General features: G+C 36.5%; 3 protein-coding genes across 3 annotated transcripts; 2 read left to right on the top strand and 1 right to left on the bottom strand.

Moving 5' to 3' along the window:
• Positions 1-6,842: 6,842 nt before the first annotated feature.
• Positions 6,843-8,792, top strand: EAE98_011713 (uncharacterized protein; the record flags this gene model as incomplete). The annotated part of the gene is made up of 10 exons (XM_038959336.1): positions 6,843-7,014; positions 7,066-7,256; positions 7,312-7,427; positions 7,478-7,795; positions 7,846-7,967; positions 8,018-8,157; positions 8,207-8,270; positions 8,329-8,471; positions 8,570-8,686; positions 8,742-8,792. The coding sequence occupies 10 exons, from the start codon at positions 6,843-6,845 to the stop codon at positions 8,790-8,792; spliced, it is 1,434 nt and encodes a 477-aa protein (XP_038804394.1).
• A 2,390-nt stretch (positions 8,793-11,182) lies between these two features.
• EAE98_011712 (uncharacterized protein) lies at positions 11,183-11,482 on the bottom strand (the record flags this gene model as incomplete). The annotated part of the gene is made up of 1 exon (XM_038959335.1): positions 11,183-11,482. One exon carries the CDS (start codon positions 11,480-11,482, stop codon positions 11,183-11,185), a length of 300 nt encoding a protein of 99 aa, XP_038804393.1.
• Positions 11,483-12,990: 1,508 nt separating this feature from the next.
• Positions 12,991-16,604, top strand: EAE98_011711 (uncharacterized protein). The gene is made up of 3 exons (XM_038959334.1): positions 12,991-13,342; positions 13,486-14,269; positions 14,463-16,604. The coding sequence occupies exons 2-3, from the start codon at positions 13,891-13,893 to the stop codon at positions 15,737-15,739; spliced, it is 1,656 nt and encodes a 551-aa protein (XP_038804392.1). The 5' UTR covers positions 12,991-13,342; positions 13,486-13,890; the 3' UTR covers positions 15,740-16,604.
• The last annotated feature ends 3,358 nt before the right edge of the window (positions 16,605-19,962 follow it).

Here is a 19,962-nt window from a genome sequence, read left to right as displayed (position 1 = left end):
TTGTATCGATCTGTTCTGGCTTCTATAAGGGCGCCGAAGGTGTCTTTAAGCCTAAATCTAATAAATCTAACAAATCTAATAAATCTAATAATCTAATAAATCTCACAAATCTGATAAATCTGATAAATCTAATAAATCTAATAAATCTAATAAATCTAATAAATCTAATAAATCTAATAATCTAATAAATCTAATAAATCTGATAAATCTAATAAATCTAATAAATCTAATAAATCTTATAAATCTGATAAATCTAATAAATCTAATAAATCTGATAAATCTAATAAATCTGATAAATCTAATAAATCTGATAAATCTAATAAATCTAATAAATCTAACAAATCTAATAAATCTAATAAATCTAATAAATCTAATAAATCTAATAAATCTAATAATCTAATAAATCTAATAAATCTAATAAATCTAATAAATCTAATAAATCTAATAAATCTAATAAATCTAATAAATCTGATAAATCTAATAAATCTGATAAATCTAATAAATCTAATAAATCTTATAAATCTTATAAATCTAATAAATCTGATAAATCTAATAAATCTTATAAATCTAATAAATCTAATAAATCTAATAAATCTAATAAATCTTATAAATCTGATAAATCTGATAAATCTAATAAATCTTATAAATCTAATAAATCTAATAAATCTAATAAATCTAATAAATCTAATAAATCTAATAAATCTAATAAATCTAATAAATCTGATAAATCTAATAATCTAATAAATCTAATAAATCTAATAAATCTAATAAATCTAATAAATCTGATAAATCTAATAAATCTTATAAATCTAATAAATCTAATAAATCTAATAAATCTAATAAATCTTATAAATCTGATAAATCTGATAAATCTAATAAATCTGATAAATCTAATAAATCTTATAAATCTTATAAATCTCCTCTTTCTAATCCTCTTCTCTTTCTAATCCCCTCCTCTCCCTTCTCTTTCTAATTTCTTATCTCTCTTATTACAATTCCAAATCTTTAAATTAATCAAAAAAGTTTATTTAATTCTTCAAAATCTTCAAATCTTTAATTTCTTTAATTTACTTTTTAATTTCTTCAATTTACTCTTACAAAAATAATATTATTAAAAAGCTTTTAATTTATAAAATCCTGAAATTCCTTTTGGTTTTATTTCATATATTCTTGATTCTTGATTTATTGATTTTCAAATTCAAATAGTTTGATATTTGTATATTGGGGATCTGTACTTTTTCTTGGCTAATTAGTTTTCAGTTATGAATTGTATTTTAAAAAATACATGTTAGTTATTAATACTTCCTTTGTTTTTTTTATAAAGACTTTTATTAAAATCAATTTGTATCATTTCAATATTATATTATTATGATAGATTGTTTTATTGGTATTATTTTATATAGCTTATTTATAGTTATAAAATAATTAAGAATAAGATTATTATAAGTGATAGTATTATTAAATGATTTTGAAATTCTTTTTGAAAAAAATATATCATAATAAAGAAGAAAACTGAAAAAAGTAAATTATCAATATTTATAATCTTTAATAATAAATTTAAGGAAATTGAGAATAATAAATTAATAAAGAGCTATAAGAATAAGAAAAATTGTATAATTGTTTCATTCAATTAAAATTATTATAAGAATGATATCAAAAATCTATCCAAAATATTAATCTCTAAATTCTTTAATATTAAAGATTATATAGTTAATTTTGATTATAATTTAGTTTTATATAGAATTAATAAATATCAAACTTTTGTTTTATTAAATTGAAAGTATAGTAATAAAATAGTAAATAATAAGAATAAAAATTAGATCAATAATCAAGATTTTAAAAAGAATTATATTAAAAGCAAAAATGAAAAGAAAGGTAATAATATCAAAATAAGAATTATTGTTATTCGAATTAAGGGAATTGATTTAATTATTATATATATTATTAGTTTTGTTTCAGAATATGACATTATTATTAAAAATATGATCATTATAAATTTCAAAATATTAATAAGTATAATATAGATATAGATACATAATATACAAAGTATTACCATATTCAATTTATTTATGAAAATAAAATCAGATAATATATTTATCAAGATAACAAAAGAATATTAAAAAATAGATTATTCTAAATGTATATTAGATAATAATAATGGATATCTCAATAATATATAAAACTGAAAGAAGCAAAATTTGCTAGTTTTATTAAAATTGCTTTTCGGAAACTTTTATAATATTTAGAAAGTATATGATTATCCAATATGTATATTTCTGTTAATATATATTATTGTAGTAATATTAAATATATCTCTTTTAATTTATATTTTTTTTCCTGAGAATGTTCAATATGATTAGTTTTATTTATTCTAATATTAAGGTTTTCAATATTCTAATAATATTATCATAAGAAAATATTTAAAAAGTAAAGGTAGGCTGTATAAAGTAAAAAAGTATTAGGCTAAATAGAAATATCGATTCAATATATTCAAATATAACTTTTAATACAAATACTATAAATAATATCTCAATTAAGAAAGTTTTTTGGTTACAAACTTTCCTATTAAGTTTTAATATTAAGAAAAAGTTTTAAAATTAATTTATAAATGAAAATGAAAAGGTGGATAAAAAATATATATATAATTAAGGTATAAAGAATAATTCAATTAAAAACAAATGATTCAAAATAATGTCTATATAAAATTTTCTTTTAATATTGAATTAAAAAAAAATCGTGTAAGAAAATAAACTTATAGAAAAAGATTATTGAATATAGTATATATAAAAATACTACATCCCATATATTTTCTAAAGTCTTTAAAATAGCAACAAATACTGATTCGATATAAATATAATAAAGTTAATAGTTTTAATTGAAATTATAATTAATATAATCCATTTTAATACTATTATTATATAAATACTTTGTTAATTAAATAAAGATATAGGAGTTCTATTAAATCTTATTACAAAGATAGAAATCTGTATTATTAAAATAATGATTAAGGTTATAATTATCAAAAATAATATTAAATTTATTAAAGATCTTTAAATTATATTGAATTTTTCTATTCTTAATAATAAAGCCAGTTAAAAGTTTTTATTAAAAACAATTTTAAAGTATAAGAATATTATAAATAAATAAATCAAAAATACAAAATATATTTTTTAAGATAAATAATTTATAATAAAAATATTTCAAAATACAAATTTATTTTTGAAAATAACAAAAAAGATTTTGAAAATCATAAAGTTATATAATTTCAGAAATTATACTAATATTACAAACCTCAAGAAATATAAAATCATTACAATAAAATTTATTAAATAGAAATAAACTATACAATTAGATTTATTGAATATAATAAGGGGTTTTTACTAATCACTATATTCTTCTAATATTTCTATAATGATTACTTTTTATTATTATTTTTTCTCTTTAATAATGATATAACATTATTATAACTTAAATGTTTTTATATACATTTTTTCGAAACACAATTTCTTTTTTCGTTTCAACATTAATTATTAATTAAATTAATATATTATAGAAGTATAATAAGAATAATATAAAATTATAATTAAGAGTATATATAATGCTTTAAAATTTCTACAAACAATATTTATTCAAATAATATTATAATTAAAGAATGAATAAATAGAAAAATATATCATAATATTCTAATTATATAGACAATAAGAATATTACCTATTTCTTTAAGTTTAAGAAAATATGATATATAGGCCATATACTAGTAGTATATCTTATATAACTTATATAGCTAGTATCATTAAATAGTATAGTTTTAGCTTTAATATAAGATTAGCTTCATAATTCAATATATTATATATTATTATGAAACCTCAAATCTTTATTAATTATTATAAATAGAATCTGAAATGTAAAATCTAGCTGGTCTTTTTAACTTAATTTTTATGATATTAATCATGTAAACTATTAGTCATCAAATATTTTTATAAAAACCTTTTTAATATCATAAGAAATTCAATTATATAAATATTAACTATAAATTCTTTTATGAATAAGATAATATCAGGGAGCGACCACCTAATAGGGTTTATATAGTAGATTCACTATTTCGAAAGCGTTCGAAACACTCTACGCTTTCGTAGGTTAATAGTAAAGTTGATTAATCCTAATAGATAAGATCTTATTCTATATTATTTATAATATTAAATTCTAAGGATTTTTTGATCTATGATTATTTCAATCATTCATTCTTTTAATTATAATAACAAAAGAAATCAAGTACTCTTTATGAATTTTAAGAAAATATTTTAAATTTATAAAATTCTTTATTTTCATTAATTTTCTTATTAATATCTATTCATAATAATGTTCTATATTATTTTAATATACTAATTATCTAAATACTCTATCTCCTCCCCTTTCTTTTTTATATTACTTTATCTCCTTAAAACTCTATCATACGTTTTTTTTTTCAATCTTTTAACAATATTAAAATTAATTTTTCTATTATTATTTTTTATTATAAAAGCAAGTATCATTTTTATATTAATTTGTATTTATTATAAACAAAATAGAAAATAATACTCGAATAGTTTTATAAAGCTTAGTATAAATCAGAATCTCTTTGTAACTATTTATTTATTTCAGTTTTAAAACCCCTTTACTTAATATATCTCTATACTCCTCAGGATACTATAGAATTGTCACGGCGCCAACTACGTTGCCTTCGTGCCTCAGGCACAGACCATTAGCGTGCCCTACTTCCTATAAGTAGGGCCTTACCCTTCTATAGCTCTTCTATTCTTATGGTACAATATAAGTCTTTACCCGTACCTTGACAAGAATATTGGATTTAAATCTATATTTATTAGACGAAAATTAATACTATTGCTATTACCACTACTAGTTATAATTATTATATTAATTAATAATAAAAAGCTCTTATAAAAAGACACTGAGTTACATCTGGACTTGGAAAAACAATAGTGGCACCAAGTTGCAGTCTGAAGTTATTGTGTATGTGAAGCTCTCAGGCCGATAAATGCGACCCCATAGTATTTCGTGGTTTTGGGCAAGCTATAACCATTGGCTTACGGATCCACGAATATGGTATCAAAAATCAAGGAGACATATAATACGTGGATATGGCGTGTAGTTACCATTCATAGTGAATCTTGATACCAAAATGATCTGAGGACTGAAGGATGTAGTTGTATACACCAAAGCAGAAGATAATCATGATAGCGGAAACATAATGTTCTGGATGTAAAAACTAAGTCTGCGCGTTCTATAATAGCATGCAGTAACTTCCAACTGTATACTAATTATACAGGAAATAATATATAGATGCCCGGATGATTGCAAGAAACCCTGTATCAGAGACAGTACTTGCACTTGGTCAATTTTGCTTCCCATTTTCTATGATAGAAGAGCCAACCGAATAACACAGAGTAAGCCAAACGGTAAATATTTAGATATACACTAGAGACAGGCCTCATCCGTAAGCCTGTTTCCAGCGTATCTTGCCATTCGAACTCACATCTACAGACGACCATAGTGGTCTGCGAGCAAGCTCATCAAACTCGAAGCCATATGTCTCGCAGAGATCCGATCAGAAACTACAAGATGACCAGAAACCATTGGCTGCACATGCTTTAATGAATATTGCGTTATTCTCATCCTTCCATTTGATTCAGTGACTGTGGATGGTCACGTAAAGGTAATCTTATAGTCAATATCAATAACCTCATGAGTGCCATTTTTAACGCTAACCGATGGACTGTGGATGGACGAAAAGTAAAGGGGCAGGTCGTGATTCTCAACGAATACATGAGTGTATATGATGTAGGATGATCGATCTGTCGGCTCGCGGAAGAATGGGCCAGGCATGCAACTTGAACGGACAAGAGAAGCCAATGTAAATGGAGTTGGCTTTTGTGATTGACCAGATCTCCTCTCTGTGAGACGGGATCTGGAGCCAGGAAGATTGGCAGAGAACGGACACAAAGATTGTTGGAACATCATAGCAGAGAAAGTAAACCAGCACCACCACGCTCTGGCAAATGCGTATATAGCTTGACAATAAGACGCGCTGCTCAAACAAAACCCCTTTATATATGCTATCTATCAAACCATATGAATTAATGGCTACAGACACCGACCGCCCCAAATGATCCTAATTTGTAGCATGCAAACTCCAAGTATATCTTAACATGCCTTGAAACCATGTGTTACGAAACTTTTCATCGAAATCTTGATAGAAGAAATTCTAATGTAAATGAGAGATCGGAGAGTAATACCGAAGTGCACCACAGCTTTCATGTATAAGGGATATTAGATCCCATAGCTGGCAGAGCAACTCATGCGTGACATTATGACTGGAAACCAAGTGAAGATATCATGGAAACACAATGACCATGAAACATCAAAATGTGGAACAGTAGAACTTCTCTATTGAGGAAACGGTAGCACGCCGTCAGTTTCAAAACAATGATAATAACAGCTGTAGGGCGTGATGTTTGTAACTGTGGTAATTGCTTGATTTTATTCGCAATTGTATTCAGTTACGACAATACCTCTCAGGGATCTATTGAGTATACTTTAAAAAGACACAATCCATAGGTTGTGTATAGGAAGGGAGAATCGAGGCTGAAGATTAGTTGTATGTGCTTTGTTTGCCTAGAATGGAAGGAATTTGAATGGTTGTATTAAAATAACACGTGACGTTAGTGATTATCGTGACTGTCTCGTGATTGCCTCGTGCGCAGCTTGGACGGCCCGATCTTCTGAAATGTTTGTACTTGATCAACAAAAAGGCCAGAGGCAATAAAGAAGAAGGCCAGTGATACATGCTTGATATCAAGCTGCTTGCTGTATCAGCAAAATATCTCCCGACACCCACCTCAAAATATATTTGGAGAATTATGGCAAGCCCTGGTAATGCACAGAAGAGAAAGTCGAGTACAGACCGCCCAATATCACCTCCACCATTGCGTCGCAAAGTACAGTCTACAACAACACGTAAGCTTCACCTTAGCTATGTAAGATTTGGTAGCTGAAATTAAGTGCAAGAGACTGATGTTGCATCATTTTTCACGCCTACGTCACAAAAACCACCCGAGAAAATTTCCTGGCAAGAACGCGCACCAAATGAAGATTCACCAAACACGCTGTTGGTTGGCAAGTTTGAACCACTGAATAGCCCAGGCAAGGAAGTCTTATCACAAAATTTGGAAAGAAACAAAGTTGCAGCTTTCGATTTTGTAAGTATTGGCTTTGTAATATCTGGAGTAGCAACCTAATAATATCTTACTATAGGACTCCACTCTCATACAAACATCGTCTGGAAAGAAACATTCTACCAATGGCCAAGATTGGAAGTGGTGGCACCCATCGGTTCCTGGTACTCTCAGAAAACTATACTTAGATGATGGGTTGGTGGCACGTTTTCTCGTATCGTTCCGAAGTGCTGAATGTTCTATAGTTTTCGTGTCGTGGTGATCAGCAATCAAGCTGGTATTTCACTCAAAACGGACCCCAAATCCCCCAAAGCTCGACTTGCTGAATTCAAGACAAAAGTATCTGCAGTCTTCAATCATCTCGATATCCCAGTGAGCATATATGCAGCAACCGAAAAGGATATCTACCGAAAGCCACGAACGGGCATGTGGAAGGAATTACTTGAGGACTTTGATATTCATCTTCCAGGTGATCTTAAACTACAGGAATCCATTTTTGTTGGAGATGCTGCCGGGCGCAACGCAAGTACCGGAAAACCAAAGGACTTTTCTTGTTCAGATCGGTAACGTTATCGCGGACTCTTAATTTTGGATCGATTGTTGACATTCGTAGGAATTTCGCTGAGAATGTCGGGATCAAATTCTACACTCCCGAAGAATATTTTCTCGACGAAACACCAAGATCGTTCACTCGCACCTTCGAACCAGGAGATTACCGCTCTGAAGACACCACAGGTTGGTTTCATTAAATTTGTCTGGCCGATTTATTTTTGACGTTGTTTCAGTGTCCCCGAAGTACAAAAAAGACAACCCGAAAGACATAGTTATCTTTTGTGGTAGTCCTGGCGCTGGAAAATCTACATTCTATTGGAAGCAATTGGAACCTCTTGGTTATGCCAGAGTTAACCAAGACATCCTCAAGACAGTATGTGCTGCATTTGCCAACGATTACGGAACTTAGGCTAACGTCCGAGGAGCGTGATAAATGTTTTAAAGTCGCTGGTCAATATCTAGATGAGGGGAAGTCTGTGGTCGTGGGTGAGTAGTCGAGCTTGCACTGCATCTCTACGAGGACAGTAAAACTGATATCTTCTAGACAATACTAATGCAGATCGAGATATTCGCAGTAAATGGATAGCACTGGCTGCCAAGCATTCCGTGCCGATCCGCTGTGTTCATTTTCTAACAAGTGTACAAGTATGCGAGCACAACGATGCTGTGCGAGCCTTGAATGAAACCGTACGTCTTTCTTCACTCCAATGGATTACCCTCTTCATTCATGAAAAGATCCATGCTATGTTGTCTTTCCTAAGCCATGAATTTCTAATCCGATACAGATGAACCCTGAAAAGAGAAAGATACTTCCCAAATTGGCCTTCACAAGCTTCAATTCAAGATACCAACGACCTGAATTGATCGAAGGATTCCAGGATATTACAGAAGTACCATTCAAGGTACGTCTCACTGCATACCCTTTTTTCCCTGTATGTTTAATGCTGAGATCATAAGTTCGAGGGAAGCGAAGCCCAACGAGAAATTTGGACTCAACATTGGATTTGAAAAATCAATCAATCAATGATTCCGATAAACACCTCGGTGGAAGAACGTGGCATATTTCACATGGCAGGAGATTATCCGAGGGATCTGTACAATTGTCCCAATATCTAGGTACTATCCCTTGTGAACTAGCGAATTTTGCCATGTTCGATTGGCGGCCGTGATGGACTGCAGCAACGTTGCAATAGTGTGCCGGTATTTATCTGTCCGCCGCTTCAAGGAGATTCGGATTTCTATTTTACAACGTTCAACATTACTTGTTGTTGTGATGCATTACGGAATCTTGATTTTCTCTCAACGTAATGATGTTGAAAGCGAAATATTCGTGTGCCCAGCCTATATATTTTAAGTTGCACTTTATGTCGCGTTTACTCTTTGCTAGCTACCAATAGAGCTTTTGGGTGTTGAATTTGGTCATAGTGAAACGGAACACTCCACGCGAGGACTAGCTAAATCAGGAGGCTGGGTGTCTGGACCACGTCGATCGAACTCAACTCATCATTCATTCTGATCCATGTTTTGAGCGACCTAAGAGCTCTCACCAAAAATTACCCAAACAACGGCGGACCTCTTATTCGACTGGCCTGCGGTTATCATAAACGGCAGTAGACATCTAGTAGGTAAAGATGTTTTCTTAGTCATCCACCTTAGGATGCTCAAAACACTACAGTGCCATAAAATGAACTGGAACCTGAGGTTGTTGAGTATGCTGTCCTACTCATTGTGCGCGAGACCATATGCAACGGATATTATAACATTGCTAAGGGGTTGCCTCGTAAAGAGTGTTATGCGAACAGTGCACTTTGTTTTTGTTTACTTCCTCCAAAGATGAATGAGAGCTTTCACGGTTCTCCACTTTTTTGTTCTTCTACAGAGGTACCACATCTATGGTCCTGACTGTGGGGTATTTAAGCAGGCCCAAAAACATACTCCGTGCTACCAGTAGGTTGACGAAGCATTTGGTTAACCCGCCAATTAAAAGTTTGCGGCATCTGTATCCTTCCATTCCCGCACGGATATTGATTGAGTGATTCATTGATCTGGTAGGGGTCCATTTAAGCTAGCAAACAACTTGTTCTGGGTTGATTGAATTAGAGGCGAGAAGCTTGACAAGCAATTGAGTCGATTCTGTGCCCCCCGAAACTTTTCTCACACAAACAACAAGAAACAATACCTTTTCAGAAGTCATGCGCATGGCGTCTCTTTTCATCAACGATAAGGCAAGGCGGGCGGTAATGTATTTCCTGGCACAGCTTGAACAAGAAATCAGATGTGATGAATCGCGAGGCGGACTAGGGACGGGGTAGCACACATTGCTTGAAACAACGAGAAACAACGGCATGGCCCTCGATCATTGGATCGACGGTCGGGTTCCTGCACCAGGGGTGTCTCAAATGTTGTGGACTTTGACAGGGCAAAGCTTAGCCTCAATAAGGAATCTAGGCGATGCGCGCATAAATACACACGGAAGATCACCATTTTAGGTGTAGACTGAATATTTTTACAGTGCATTATTACTTTTGTTTGCACAACCTTTCGTCATTATTACATCTTCCATCTAACATCTGAAGAAAAGAAGCTCAGGTTTGATAGAAGCTGATACAGATGCGATGAGTCTTCTTCAGCGAAACGCTTTCCCCACTTGTATCTATACGTATGGATAACAGACAAAGGCTGGGTTAGTATCTAAATCAACGACGATTGTCTCAGTTTTTTCCGCAGTGGTATAATTAGAACAATATTAGGTTCCGAAAATTCTCTAGTTTGTCAAAGGTTTTCTGTTCAACTATCTTCCTGGGCCGAGAAACAGCATTTCTTTTCCGCCTTATGACCTAATACCGGTAAAAGACCTTTCAACTAAAATCAACCACTGATAAAAACGACCGGAATGCGACCCACCACTGACTATGGATGTAATAGGTAATAAGACCGACCATTTGATCTTTCCCCTGTTCCCCGAGGCGTTGGGATCCGTCTTCCTTACCATTTTCTGTTATTTCCAAGTCGGTATACATTGTCCGCTACACCTTGTTTAGTTCCAATTCGATTGGGTCAGCTAGGATTATGGAAAGATGAATCGAATGCCCCTAGATTAAATCAATCCATACAACAGAGCAGGATATTAATTATCACGAGCAAGGGCTTTTGGACGAGCAAGCATAGATTGGACGGGTACCGGTAAGGGTGAGGAGGTGTCGATGGAATTCTGTACACTGTATTGTACGGTACGGTACGGATTCCGGAGCAAGAAAGATAGTGGGAAAAAAGAGGATCGATCCATGACTAGAATTATGTAGAATAACGATATGACCCGCTCATTATGTGAGAAAGAAATCTGGACTTCCTCAACTAGGGATGGGAAGAGAAGTTCCGACGGTATATTGGCGTTTCCATTAATCCATATAAAGAAAGTCATTTGGAAGATCTCTTGCACGAAGGAAGTATATATGTAGAGTGTAGAGTGTAGACTGACCTGATCGTAGTCGACTCTTGAGCCTTGAGAGATCCGCCAAGTTTTTAGGCGTTTCTAAGGCCTTTCGGGGTATTGGTATTGGGATTGTTGTTGGCGCTGGCGTTGGTGCTGGTGCTGGTACAGTATTCAAATGTCTTGCGCAAGCTCCGAACGATCGAAGAAGAGCGGCAAGTAGGAAAGGAAAGAAAAGAGGATATGTGTAGCGAGCAAAGTTAACCATGCCAACATATTAAGGTATGAATGAATGAATTGGTATGGTAACATGTAGTAACATGTGACTATTATGTATTATGATCAAATGCAATTCATAAGCTTCCTCTTTGGGATAAGTAAAGGAGGAAGAGAGGTTGATTGTCAAATCATCGTCATGTACCGACCGGTAGTAATGTAAAGGTAATGTATTAGATACTCGTACCTAGCTATGTAATAGTAATGTATGAGATATCCGTCGGCATTGTATTTAGAAAGAACATGCTACCAATTAAATCATCTAGCTGTTGATTGCCATCCGTCCATCAATCCCTCAAATCTATCCGTCTCCTTTAATAAAGCTATGGACGCTTCACGCCGCGTGAGTTTGGAGGCTATTGGTTACAGCCTACTTATTATTGACAAGGAGGCAACGGTCGGTGCAGAGTTCAATGGTCCCAAAAGAAGAAGAAGGGGAAGAAGGGGAAGAAGGCTCGAGGAAGGGAAAGAAGGGGAAGAAGAAGAAGAAGAAGTAAAAAGTGGACTCATTCCGAGATACCTGGCTTGAAGTTGGGCCTGAGCTTGAGCCTGAGCCTGGGTATAAAGTAAAGTAATGATATATGTATGGAATACAGTAGGTATTATACGATGTACAGTGTGCCCCGGAGATACTATGACTATACACCTTGTAAAAGAAAAGGAATACTGTACTTTGCAGAGTTGTTGACAAGTCATGAATAAGTACTACGGAGTAGGTAGGTCAGGGCAGGGGAGGAGGGGAGGAAGGCAAGAAGTAAGTGAGTGAGTGAACAAGTAAACAAGTGAAGAAGAGCACGATTAAGTGGTGTAGTCGTGTATACTGGTGTAGTCGTGTATTAATTATACCCAGGTATCTACTTACTACCTTGTCGTTTTGTACGTACAGAAAGAGTAGGAATGTTCTACAATATATAATGGATATTCATAGGGAAGATGGTGATATAGTATGGCATGGGATAGTATGGAATAGTATGCTTGGTCTGGCTCCACAATCTATTTTTTTTTTCTTTCGTTCCAAATCCATTATTGCTAATTGATAATTGCCCACATCCACATCCGCACCCACATCCATACTGCCCCCGAGCCCCCCCCGTGGGAATGCTCCGTACGCCCAGGTTCTAGTATTATTGAAAATAATAAATGGGTCATATCAAAACACAAACACAAATTCTGAATGACTAGGAGACTAGGAGACGGGGAGACTGGGAGACTAGAAGACTGGGAGCAGAAGACTGGGAGACTAGAAGACTGGGAGCAGAAGACTGGGAGTAGAAGACTGGGAGACTAGAAGACTGGGAGACTAGAAGACTACGAGACTAGGAGTCGACTAGGTACGTCCTATTCTACTCCATACCTAGATCTACCATCCATTCCCACGGATCTGAGTTCTGAAAGGTCTAAGAGGTCTCGTTCACATTCACATTTACATTCACATTTACAATCACAACCCTCTTTTCCGATTATTCTCAATCTTCACTTCGACTCTCCCCCCCTCCCTCCCCCATCTCTATCTTTTGCCAAACCTTCTGACTTGTTCATTGTCTTCCGTCTTCCGTCTTCCAATCATCCCAAATCCACTCGTCAATCTATATCAATCTTCATCGACCAGCAGGACCCCATTTCAACCAGTTATACCTCAAGAATAACCACCCCCCAGACACTTCCGATAACCCCTTCACCGTCGTACCCCGTCACATACATCACTCCGCCCTCTTGTCAAACATTGCTACCACATACTACACTACATACATACATACAGACTACTACATACATACATACCTACATACCTACATACCTACCTACATATCATTCGAATGCAATAACTCAATATCAAACCATCTGTCCAATTACTGTAAGTCTTAACTTAGTCCCCGAAATCCTGCAACTTCTTTTCCTTTTTTTCCAGCTTAAATCCTCCACGTGAGGGTATTGGATGAGAGAAAAAAACAAGAAAGAGCGACTAGGTAGAGCAATATCTAATTGGTTCCGTAAAAGATAAAAAAAGTTCGCGACACGATCCAGAACTCCCCAACCACGCATTCAATCAAGTCTTCATATTATCCATACATTTCTCCCACCGCCGCGCGCACTTTCACTTGCTTACCTACCTATACACATAACTACGTGGTCCATTGGAAAACGCATAACTTTCCAAAACGTCCACGTATGATTCCAAGTTGTGAACAAGTTACTTGTGCAGTTTCCCTACCTGGGTATCTCTACATCAATTCATCCGAAAGAAAAAGACAAGAATTACCTTCATATTATGTTGTCAATTGCACTTCAAACTCGCACCCGTTTTAATTGAACAAGTACACTCCCTTATCGATACAATCCAAGTCGCCTACATCGACCAGCCTCTAGAATTTCGAACAACTACATACTCGCCGACTCCTAAAAATGCCAACAGGATTAGCTGAATTTCGCCTTCCCGGCCATATCGCAGAGAGAAAAGCTAGAGAAAGCTTACCAGAATTAGATATGGATCTTTCGTGCTCAATTCATACACAAAACTCATCGGCATCGGAGCTACCATCACCAGTCACACCAACTTTCTCTACACGAGGACATATGAGGCATCCAAGCTCAGCGTCGTCAATTGAATCTCAATATCTCTACGAGAGTCCGTCTTCACCCACATTCACAAGCCATAAATCTGGAAAGCGATCACTACCTGACGTTCAAGAAGAACCTCCTCGCGAACGAGAAAATGACTTTATGTTTGAAGATGACGACGATGACGATCTCCTGGATTGCGATGAACTATACAATTGCTTGTGTAAGTCTCACTCACACCTTTACTCGTACCATGCCCTATGAGTATCATACAAAATCTTCATATATCTATATGTTTATTTATTGTTTACCCTTCTTTGATGATTACGCGGGGTAGTCGATCATCGCGAAATACATACATATTCATTGGTTGAGATTTGAAGGGTGATAGCTAATCCTTGCTTCTCGTAATGTAGGTGACGATCTGTATTGCTTGCACAGCGATACATCTATGGCTCAAAGCTCAGTTCAATTGTCTACTAATCAAGACTTTGATTATGACCTTTCCGACGAATTCTTTAGTGATGGAGAATTCTCGATCAATTCAAGATACAAGAAGAGGAGAGGAAACGAATCGCCGCTCAATGGACTCACATCTCGATTCGGAACCAAGTTCCCCTCTTTCGCACGCAAGTGGAATTCCAGAAAAGGTACGGGTTCCTCAGCAGCATCTATCAGCTCTGATACACAAAGAGATTACGCAACCTCGAGGGCTCCGTCCAGTAGATCCTCATCGAGATCGAATTCCGGCCGCAGACCCATGGACGACAATTCTGATCTCCAATTACCGCTCACTCCATCTAGAAGCTTTTTCGGGGGTCGTGATAACAGCTCTACAACATCCTTCCTCGATATCGAAAAAGCGAAAACTAGCACATCGGAATTCGAAGAAGGATTGGCTGGCACGCCATTACTTCCACCTCTAATGACCGATGTTTTAGCCAATGCTCAATTCAAAATGCAGTCACCTTTACAATCACCTTCTGTCGCTGACTCGAGCGATCCAACGTCTGGTACCAACACGCCAATTGATTTCATAACTACATACCAATTACCCGGCATCCCGTCGCCGCCCCTGAGTACTAAGCCCTCAATTTCTTCCTTCCATCGCTCGACAATCAGATCGAATTACATAATTCCTTCCTCAGAGATTCCCTCGATTCTCATCGCCGAGGAAAACGACGAGTGGGCGAACAAACTCGGCCATGCTAACTTTGTGATTCATCCTGAGCCTTATATTCCCGAGAATTTTGATCTCGAAGCTTGCCGGCAACTACGAGCCGACTGGGACCTTGCACGTTGTAACTACACCAAGCATGTCGTTCGCACAGGTGAACACTATGGCGTTACTTCAAAAACTTACAAGTTGACTGAGGAGAAATGGGCCCAAATAGATCTCCAGTGGATGAAGAACAACGAACTTACAATTGCGACCACAGCTCAGAGCTCCACAGACGCATTCGCTACTTTGAAACATGACACACTCGGCAACTCTTCTTCAAGCAATGTTATGACCAAAATTCCGTCACTCAACGATCCACGCAGCGAAGGCAAATTCCCTCAGCTTGGCGACGAAGATATCGTTGGACCAATGGTTCAAGCTGCCGCACAACTTCGACGAAACCCCAGCAAGAAAGCCAAGCTTCTCCGATTTCTCACTGATAAATTTCCCGTGGGATTAGGGAAACCTTGAATACCATGGAGAAAAAGCGTCTTTTAGAAGCTTCTGGCCCTCACGAGCCATCATTTTTATTCCTGTTTTTACTTCTGGTTGGTTGATGGTTGTACCATCCCGCCATATCTATTTAACGACTTTACGAACGAAACGAATTTTTATTATACCCAAACACTCCTTAGCAAGCAACTATGAAAAATACCAACTTGAGATCCGAGATCTTTACTATCCTTCTTTTTTATTTAGCATTGTTGTTCTTGTGTATTGTTTACTGTTTATTTGAAATCATCCATACTAATACTATGGATGATTTCTTTTCATGCGTTTATTTCCTGTGTTATTTGTGTTTTCACGTGAAGCGATGGAGCTGGAGCGCAAAAAATTTCACTGGGATTTGAGCTGGGTCTAGACTGGCTTGGCTAAGGGGGATGAACAGGAGCTTGGATTATCGGATCGGATGGGATTAGGCAAAAGTCCCCTAAGAGGGCGATTAATGGGACAGCGAACACCTGTGCGTATTTCTTGTAATATACCGGTAGCAGGTAAAGGGCAAGATACCAAGAGGGGAGAATGGGACAGAATAGACAGTTGATCAAAGGATGGTGTGGTGGGAAGGACAAGGACGATCTTGTGGAACCAGGATGGGAGGGCAATGGAAGTGGATAAGCAGTGATATTCAACGGGAGGAATATTTCGCAACACAACGCAATGGCGGCTATCCTTGAAATTATCTTTTCAACGAAGATTTCAATGTGGAAAAGCGCAAAGCTAGCCAGTCAATCAACGGATTGAACAAATGAGGTGGTAGTCAACATGGATGGAGGATTTTTGAATATTAGTTCTAGATACCCTACCGCTGAATGGAAAACATTTTATCCAAGCAATACATTGGCCCTTTATTTTGATTGGTGTGACGATAATCACATGTGGAACACTCTCTAGTAATTGTAACCTCTCAGCACGATCTGATTTTCGAATTTCTTTTCAGAATCTCTCTATTTTTACTACATTTTTCTGAGGATTTAACGCTGCGGTTTTTCTGAAATGGCTTTCTAGCTTCACTAACAATGCTCTACGAGTTCATCATATTTTAAAGGCATGGGCAAGCACACGCTCGAGACACGTTAACAGACCTCAAGCTCGACCGACTAATAACACAAAGCAAAATGTATCTAGGAAGTTTCTTGAAACCGTCCTTCTGTTGCCCTGTGACTTTAAGTGATATCATATCGGATCGGGTATTATTTTCCGATTGAAAAAGGCAACTAGATTTGAAAGAAGCACCAACCGGGGCGGGATTTAACAATATGTTACAAACTCAACATAAGAAGATTTTCAAGCACCTAGTGAGATCCTCGTAGCTTCTTTGGTATTCTACGGACAGCAATGCATGGACTTCTGATTAGAGAAGTGTAGCTGGAATCTAGACATGCAAGGAAGTGAGTGCGTAGCCAGGGCTCAAAAAAAGTGTACCTGCAGTTCTGGGCAATGAAGGTTGAAACAAGCCAATACAATTATAGTTAGTAGACACTACCGAGTAGATAACTCAAAAAGAACGGATAGCCTCCACCGCTCGAAACAACTACTTATTTGAGGCGACTATCTTTTTCTCTTTCCTATTTAGGGGATCGACGCTGCACTTGGTCTGGAGCTGGAGGTGTGCATGCTGTGTGTATGTTGCTATGACGCTGTTGATGTGATCGGTGTAATCGGTGTATCTCTATTTGTCTGCGTCCCCACGTTTTTGGGAAAGGTTTGGGGGTCTAATTACTACAACACTTTATACGTACTAACAGCGAACACATGGGAAAGTTCTAATTGGGGCTCTTAGTTTAAAGTTTGGGAGTGCTATTGGTAAGGTTTGGTAAAGTAAGTTTTTAAGAGGATGAGTTTTCAAGGATATTAGATGGTAGGTAGTGCTTACAAGACAGAGGAGACTTTATGTGATGGGATGGGATGAAGTGTTTTGGACGAAGTTACGATAAGCTACGATAGGCTATCATGTAGTATGTACAATGCTACGTCCAGGAAGTTACACGTTATAGGGGGGGGGGGGGGGGGGGGCAGGAAAGGAAATTAGGCACGAGTTTTGTGGTTACTCCTCCTCAAAAGCCTATCTGATCTCGCCACTTAAACTTATCTGCAGATGCGGGCTGGAGAAGGGAAGGATTCTTCAAGGGACAAGCCTCGTCCATTCTCATTGACTCTAATCCCACGTCATTCCCGTCTCTGGAATACAACTCAGTCAACTCGAGCCCTAATCAGATGAGAGTGCACGCATGAGCCAATGCGTGCAGCCGGTATTGTGAATTGCCATAAGGCTTGTAGCAACTTGTTGATCTGGGGTTGGACGGACTGACTGAACGGCTCGAGCACATTTTCCTGAACGTCCGTTTCTACGTACCGATGGTCCTATCATCTGTGATATGAGAAAGCGGTTATTATCACCGTAGGGCTTCACGAGTGGTACGAAGGAAATGATATGTCGTGATGATCGAAGCTGGTCATGTTGCTATGTACACCTCATGTACTCGTACCATCAATACAGTATCATGCTTTGAAACGTTGGGCCTCTTCATACGAGGTTTGGTATATTCATGTATTGTGAGGTACTCGAAATTTGCATCCCATGCATCATATTAAACCTCATGTACTCGACCCGTTGGCTTGCAGGCAGGAAGATACATGCATACATACATACACGAGTGTCTTCGGGGACGTTGATCTTGCTGCGGTGGTGTATGCTGTAGGTTTATCAATACGTCCGAGTCCGACGATGATGGCGTTTCGGGGTCTTGAGTTGGTGGAGGTGATACTGCAGTTTGCCAGTTTTCTATTCTGAGAACCCATTGAGTGAGGGTGATTGATTTCCCGTGCCTATTTTTGATTTTCAAGGTAAAGACACGACATATCGTGGGCGTTATAGTGTAGTAGGTAGATGTCGTGATATGATTTTGATAGGGAACAAAGTTGAGTATAATATTGAATTGGCAAGTGACTTCTTGCATGCTAGTTCTCGAGGTCTTTCGTCCGATAATAGTTATTGTACGAGAGGGTACAGTAGATAAATTCTTGAAAGTCGCATGACTTACATTCACGTATGAGTACATTTGGGTTACAACTTTGCCCGTGAGCTTTTGTACGTTTTGTTACCACCTAATTACAATATTGAAGACCATTCGTTAACATCTCAGACAAGTATTCCTGCGTCTGCAATATACTGTACATTGCATATAGGTGTTAGTGTATAGACAAAGCACAGCCTTTTGAGATATCATTCCATATTTCATCCACATATTCAAATCCATTGTCTACAACATGCATATTCGGAGATATAGATTTATAACATTTCTTGGCTTGCCTCGAGGCAACTTTACAAACGGACCCTTCGAATGTTGCGAACCAAGCCCTTATGCACGGAAATACATCCGATACACAAAAATACGACACCGAAGCCTTTTCAACCTTTCTTCAGCTCCTTCATTTTACCCGAGAAGGGTCTTTTTCTTGTATCGTATAATCACGGATTAGAATCATACGATACAATGTACTTTCCAATCGAGTTGCGAAGTTTCAATATGCAAGAGACAAGAATTGGAACCACGATGTAAGTTTATGCAGATACAGAGGTCTAGAATTGGGGTTTTACGAAAATCCTAGTATTAATAGTTTTATGTATACCGATTGTTGGATTTTGAAGCTTTCTTTTGGGGGGTCACCTCATGCTTCTCGTGCTCATGCATCAATAATTGAGCATTAGGAACTGCAAGTCGACCTCCCCCCCTCCCCCCCCACGCCAACGTGCTTTTCAGGTTTATTCCAAGGGCTACATGACACATGTGCTTTCAAGCACCAAGCCTGATTTGTCCCAGTTCTAGTAAAGGTGGAGGAAAGACCAAAGTAGTATAAGCACCGAAGCATCCCAACAACTGGTTCTCGCCCGTTCTAAACATGCTTCTCAACGACGTCGTTCTTGATGTAGATCGAAGTTGTTTGGGAATTCATCCATACAAAATGTCTCGGTACTGGATCCCGATAGCAAGGTCTCTCGGTGTGCGCATCCGAATCCAACGACATACGGAAGGTTCTTATGCGTAAAATCCCTGTTGAGTATATTCCCTGCTCCAATTTCTTCGTTCCAGGCGGAATCGGCCGGTCAAATTCCTACTGCATGTAGAGACTACTCTTAGTGGTGGAGTCTTGTGAAAATTTGATCGAGTGAAGAGTTTTCATTATTATTA

The sequence above is a fragment of the Botrytis deweyae genome, assembly GCF_014898535.1.
Source record: "Botrytis deweyae strain B1 chromosome Unknown BDEW_051, whole genome shotgun sequence".
Lineage (NCBI taxonomy): Eukaryota > Fungi > Ascomycota > Leotiomycetes > Helotiales > Sclerotiniaceae > Botrytis > Botrytis deweyae.
Note: the sequence above shows the minus strand (reverse complement) of the source record. Positions and strands in the feature narration are given on the sequence as shown.

What these genes read in the sequence shown, in the direction of transcription:
- EAE98_011711 (XM_038959334.1), top strand. Translation starts at nt 13,891, where the DNA reads ATGCCAACAGGATTAGCTGAATTTCGCCTTCCCGGCCATATCGCAGAG. An exon ending in TGAACTATACAATTGCTTGT is followed by an intron (nt 14,270 to 14,462) that starts GTAAGTCTCACT and finishes CTCGTAATGTAG; the next exon opens with GTGACGATCTGTATTGCTTG.